The 6,244-nt window shown below is 36.6% G+C and overlaps 1 protein-coding gene and 1 long non-coding RNA gene across 3 annotated transcripts; one reads left to right on the top strand and one right to left on the bottom strand.

Moving 5' to 3' along the window:
- Window positions 1-2,534: 2,534 nt before the first annotated feature.
- On the bottom strand, window positions 2,535-4,591 carry LOC113358363. Of its 2 annotated transcripts, none has more exons than XR_003364513.1 (3): window positions 3,667-4,591; window positions 3,006-3,162; window positions 2,535-2,804 (listed from the first exon to the last, which is right to left on the bottom strand). It is a non-coding gene; the product is annotated as an uncharacterized LOC113358363 (long non-coding RNA). The 2 variants fall into 2 exon arrangements; XR_003364514.1 differs by having other exon boundaries at window positions 3,006-3,167.
- A 189-nt stretch (window positions 4,592-4,780) lies between these two features.
- Window positions 4,781-5,559, top strand: LOC113358364 (60S ribosomal protein L12-3-like). Its single transcript, XM_026601913.1, has one exon. The coding sequence runs from the start codon at window positions 4,853-4,855 to the stop codon at window positions 5,351-5,353; it is 501 nt and encodes a 166-aa protein (XP_026457698.1). The 5' UTR covers window positions 4,781-4,852; the 3' UTR covers window positions 5,354-5,559.
- Window positions 5,560-6,244: the final 685 nt, after the last annotated feature.

A 6,244-nucleotide genomic window follows, 5' to 3' on the forward strand; every position in this document is an offset into this window, starting at 1 on the left:
CATAATTGACGAGAAAATTGAGGACATGTACTATGTGATTAAGGTATATAACTCAGTTTTTCCTTATTTTAATCAGACCAAAAAATCGAATGGAATCGCGAGAGCATATGGATAATGAACACAAGACAATAGTCCTTACGATCTAAAAATAATTTATGGGAGAATGTAATTACATTTATTGCTCATCGGATGAAGATTCCGCATAATGGTCTCATTAAAACCACCAATCTTTGGAGATCGTAAAATAAAATTATTTAAGGCCAAAATAAGACAAGTTACCTGGATTTTTATAAAAAAACTGTTATTTTAATCAGTTGGAATTATTTGGATGAAAAATATCTAAGATACTCATAGCTACGAAATCTCATGAGTCAAATTAAGTCTTAAGATAGTGTGTCGTAGTAATTATTAAAATCATTGTCATCAAAAATTATCCCGTCTCATGTCGTGCCATTACGGCACGGGTTATTTCTAGTAGTTAATATATAGAGAAGTCTAAGCAACATAATCTCATTATTTTTATTGTCTAAAAATTTTTGTCAGCCGGAATATAGAAAATTAGCCCTATCCTAGGTAAAATCCTGAGTACGTCCCTGGCTTTGGATTGAGAATGTGGCACGTTTTCCATTATCATGTTATCAAGTCTTTTCTGCTGCTTTCCATGTTGTTGAATGATGACAGACTACCATTTTGTTTGTTGGTTTCAAGATTTCTTTGCTTGTGAATAATGTTGTTTCAAGAGAATTACAGTTGCGCAGACCTGTGAGTTGCATCCAAGTACTATGGAGCCAAGTCAGGTGTACTTCTAAACGAGACAGACGTCTTCATGTTGTTGTTTGCTGTTGGTGTTGGCTGCTTGCAGTCGCTTTGGTCCTAATTCTACTATTTGTTTTGTTGCTCACTGTTGCTTCTTTATGAATCTGCATCAACATATCCTTTTAAAGTCATGGTCTCTACTACTTCAGTTGTCAGGTTATGAGAGCAAGTGTTGGTATGCTGCTTTACTTGCAGTTCCCCACAGCTGACTGGATTTCGTTTGTCAGACCCTGTCTCTCTTTTGCCAACTCTTACACCTGCATCAACCATTACTACTATTGGTGTATGATGCAAACTTGCTGGATGTAAACTAGAAGGCCCAGCAAACTTCAATGCCTGATGTTGGAGTGTACAGCATATGTTGGTTTCCTGGTTGGTCGTGTGTGGTAAGCTGTTATTAGTGGCTTGGTATTTGCAGGGTATCTCTTTAATAAGAAATGATGACAACAGTGGTATTTTTTGTCTAGCTATGTTCAAGAAGATTTCTTATGTTCAGGTTATGCAGCAACTTTGCCATCAGGTACAAAAAGGCATGTTTCCTTGGTATAGGTGATGCAAGTTTTGGTATATTAGAGATGATTGTGGAGAGTACTTTTATATCTGCTTCATTCTTTGGTTTGCGTACTCAAGTCACTGTGTGAAAGGAAGCTTCAATGTACTTCTTGCTGGTTTTCTCCATTTCATCAAGACTGTGTACCCCAACAATCTTCTGTCATCATGGCCTGCAATATTATACTGTCATATCTAGCATTTGGAAATCAGTTGGAGTTGCTCAATACATGGTTCAAATGAAAAGCCTATCTCTTCTTCTACACTCACTGTAACTACTACATCAATCTGGTATTCTCTTTTTCTTCTATGCTTGGCTCTCTAAATCAACATCAACAGCTAGCATGCTCTGCCTATTACTGCACCACCTGTACCTTTGCTCATTCTTCCTCGTGCATCAACTGTCTACTATATGAGTGTTAGAGTGCTGGTAAGTGTGTGAGTTGTGCGTGCAATCCGAAGTTGTCTCTTACAGACCACTTCAGATTGAGGGAGGGTAATAGCATAGAGTGCTAGTAAGGAGTGATAGTTATCTGTCCTGAGTGTGTGGAGTGCACGTGAGATTTATAAGCGAGTCTGAAAGTCTATGAGAGTCAGTAGACAACTCAGTAGAGTCCTGTAATCAATCTCATCTTCTTCTTTAATCAATTTGATTACAAATCATTTTCAGTAAAATGCAGCCATTCAATTCATTTGAATGTTAGCACTCTATATATCGAGCGACCTTTTTGTCTAACCGTGTCATATTTAAAGGGGTCGTTTTGACCAACGAGATAAGGAACTTGCAGGCATATTTACTCGGTAGGTACATTAGATGGGAGCTCTGCATGAAAATTAGATGTGGGCATACGAAAATCTTTTGATTTGCATTTAAATAATCTAGGACAAATGATGAATTTAAAATGAGAATATACCTACGAAAACGGTCAATCTGAAGTTCAAACCCTAAATTGTATAATAGAAATGGGCTCTTCACAGTGAATCCAAAGTGATACATCAGTTGATTCAGTTCCATATTCGGCTTCACTTTTCTGTCACTTCTCTTAGAAAGTGAACATAAAACTGGATCAGTTAGCATTCACATAATAAATACAGAAAGCGCTCTACTTTATCATTGAAACATTCAACGATCTCGCAGCATGAGAAACTGCTATAACATGCTCTTAAAATTCTTCTAAAAGATTTAGGTTTCATTCCAAAAGGATCACTCTACAAAGGCAAGGGTCCAAACAATTCAATGTGATATAGTTCCAAAATTTTGTTTTACATTGTTCCATACACTTGGGGAAACTTCTTTCATTTAAGATGCAACAACTTAAATATAACTAAACTGCTAAGTGGCTCCAAACAGTCGAAACAATAACTGATAGGATCACAAAATATAAGAAGCATACCGGAAGTGATGCAAGCTTTGTTGGTTGTCAAAGCAGTCCCAGCAACTGAAGTATAAGAATTTAACTCCATTAGAACATTTCTACAACGTTTATTCAATACAATTAATTACCTGAAACTAATGCTAAACTCACACAGGTTTGAGAATCGCGCAAATAATTGTTATGGCCTGAAATTGGTTGTGGGCATTTTATGAAGAAAAGAGCTCTAGAATTTCTTTAAAGAAACATAAAATGGAGTGTACTTACTGAGAAATAATTGAACTGCAATATATTAACTCTGAAGAGAATTCACAGTGATGTAAGCAAGGTAGCTCAAGAGCCAGCAAAATCGCTATGACTGTGTCAGTGAAATAAACCCCAACCAGAACACATATTCCACTCCAAAAGCAAGACCAATAGCTACCTACACTGCACAAAAAGGAGATTTATAACCAACATATTATCTACATCCAATCAATCACAGAAGTGAAACTCGTTTTAGAAATTTGACTACATCTAGTAGAACAACTGATAAACCATAACCGCCGTACTGCAGAAGCACACATGAATGTTTTTAACAGCCAAACATGGCAATATAAAAATATCTACCTTACTCGAAATAGCTAATAGCAACCATAACATTTCACAAGCATGTAGCTAAAGAAAGAGCATCTATATATTACAGTAATCAACAAAGAGAATATGTGGATCTCCAAAGAAGGAAATGTGGAGCACACAATCAATCTTTGTAACAGATCATAGTCAAACACAAATTCAAGAAAATAAGAATGATGATTCTTCTTTAGACTCTAACCCCAAAACATAACCAATTACCTCTCCGAGCTCAATGAAAGAAATTTGAGCATGGGGTAATACATATTCATTGATTGAATGACTAAATTATGAACAAAATAACTAGACTGCTTACCTCCTCAAAGTGCAGCAGTCTTTCAAGGCTATCTAGAGAGTACGGTATCCTGACAAGGCAGCGACGTCTAGGTAGGAGAACCTCCCTTTTTGACATGGTACTGGCTGGCATGTTACTGCCTGCTCTCTTTTCTTCAAGTCCAAATCACAAGCTTTAGGACTCCTCACAGACATCTCCTTTATGTAAATGGACCTCCTTGCATATATCTTCATCTTTACTAGCTCCTACACAATCGAAAACCAAACCATATGGATTGATGATTCAAGATTGAGAACCAGCAACCCATTCTGGTTCATGCATATAAACCTAGCTGCGGAAATAGAAATTTCAAGCATCAATTAAAAGCATATGACCAAAACATCAACCAGCGGCCAAAACAGTAACATTACTATAAGGATCAATGAAGTTAGCCCTGTGACCAAAACAATGAAGTTGTCCAAAATCCATGTTAGGATCGAAATTACTTCAATCAGCAACTTCTAAGTTGTAATGGAGGAACAGAAAATGTTTAATCAGCTAATTAAAATTCAAACATCAACTTACAAGCATTATCAGACATAAGAAGAAAAAGAATACACAAGGAACAAAACAAATAGGGCAACAACGCCACATCAACTCTAGAATCTTCAACAATGAGACGAATTTTCATGATAAATTAGAATACAATAAGACAGAATTCATTGCTATGAACAAATTTTCCAGTTCCAAGTCATAATTACGCGGCTATCAGAATTCCAAATTCAGACCGAATGATTGATAATTTACTCAAATCAAGACCTATTCTTATATGAAATAAAATGAAAAAAACTAAGAATTAATTAACAAACAACATGCCTCCTTGCGTATTTCCTAGTACGAATTCGTACCAACAAACTGACTGAAATCACTAACAATTTTGAATACGCAATTGAGTGAAAGATAGAGAAAATAGAGAAATCTGTTATCGATTTGTTGCTGGGTCGACTCGTAATTTTGAGCGAAAAAAACAATGCCAACTCAGCAATGTTTACTGCCGTTGGATGATAAGTAATGGACGGCTAGAAGTCAAAACCCTGAGAACCAAAACCCTAATAATATGAAACTATATAGCCTCCTCGTTTTCTCATTTCTCTATCTTTCTTCTTTGCTTTCTTCCTCATCCAGCAGCAGCGCCCCCAAAACCCTAGAAAAAAACCCAGCTGCAACCATGCCTCCAAAAATGGATCCCACGCAGATCGTAGAGGTCTACGTTCGTGTAACAGGTGGTGAAGTTGGTGCAGCAAGTTCTCTCGCTCCAAAGATCGGTCCATTAGGTCTTTCTCCTAAGAAGATTGGAGAAGATATTGCTAAGGAAACTGCTAAAGACTGGAAGGGTCTTAGGGTTACTGTCAAACTTACAGTTCAAAATCGTCAAGCTAAGGTTTCTGTCGTTCCTTCAGCCGCTGCTCTGGTTATCAAAGCTCTTAAAGAACCAGAAAGAGATCGTAAGAAGGTAAAGAATATCAAACACGGTGGTAATATTTCACTTGATGATGTTATTGAAATTGCTAAGATCATGAGGCCAAGATCTATGGCTAAGGAGTTGACTGGATCTGTGAAGGAGATTCTTGGAACATGTGTTTCTGTTGGATGTACTGTTGATGGAAAGAACCCAAAGGATCTTCAGGACGAGATTGCTGATGGTACTGTTGAAATCCCTCAAGATTAAATTTGAGGTTTTATATTACCAACCAGTTTTTATTTTACTGCTATTTTGCTCGTCTTCTTTCTTAATTAGAGATTTTTGTTTAATGTAATTTCGTTTTGAGGTTAAAACTGCAGTAGCAATGCTTGTTGAGAACATATTCTTGGATGAAAATCTAAGGTTTAATGATTTGGATCGATGGTTTATATCATTATCTTGCTATTGCCTAATTTTATTTGGTTAGTTGTTCTTTACAAATTTGATGATTCTGGGATTGTATTTTCCTTCTAGTTTGTTCTCAATCCCTGCAGGATTGAGTTGTTACAGCCATATACTGCTCATATATCTAAGTTTTAGGTTCAGACTTTAGATTTGGTGCATTGTGATATGTAAGAGGGTAAAATTGGTATCCTCATTGTTTATCTCTGCCTTTAGTTTTCTTCACTTTGTTCTCATTGTTGACTTAACTCAATCCCGGTGAGGGCTCTTTGTGTGTACATTGTGCCTTCTACTTGATCACCCTCTGATTAAACTTCAATAGCAATTCAGAATGCGGAGAACAATTATCATTCGTATCAGTTGTGTACTTATGTTGCACTCAGAATCGTAAAGAACACGGCATCCTTTAGCTGTTCGATATCTTATCACTGTCATGATATGCATGCTGCTAAATTTCTTGTTTTTGTTTGGAAATTTCAAAATTAAACTATCCTGACGGTCCTACTATAGTGCATAACTTCTGAGGATTTAATCAAGTTGTTTTGAGGCATGACTTCAGTTATATGATGGCTTGCTTACTTCATATGTGATCGCAATGTCATGCTTTGTTACTTCGACAAAAGTGATTTATTAATTATAACCATATAGGTTGACTGGTGTGTTCTTTACTAGGCACTGTAGGCCAACAGATCTCTC

The sequence above is a fragment of the Papaver somniferum genome, chromosome 3, assembly GCF_003573695.1.
Source record: "Papaver somniferum cultivar HN1 chromosome 3, ASM357369v1, whole genome shotgun sequence".
NCBI classification, from domain to species: domain Eukaryota; kingdom Viridiplantae; phylum Streptophyta; class Magnoliopsida; order Ranunculales; family Papaveraceae; genus Papaver; species Papaver somniferum.

What these genes read in the sequence shown, in the direction of transcription:
- LOC113358364 (XM_026601913.1), top strand. Translation starts at nt 4,853, where the DNA reads ATGCCTCCAAAAATGGATCCCACGCAGATCGTAGAGGTCTACGTTCGT.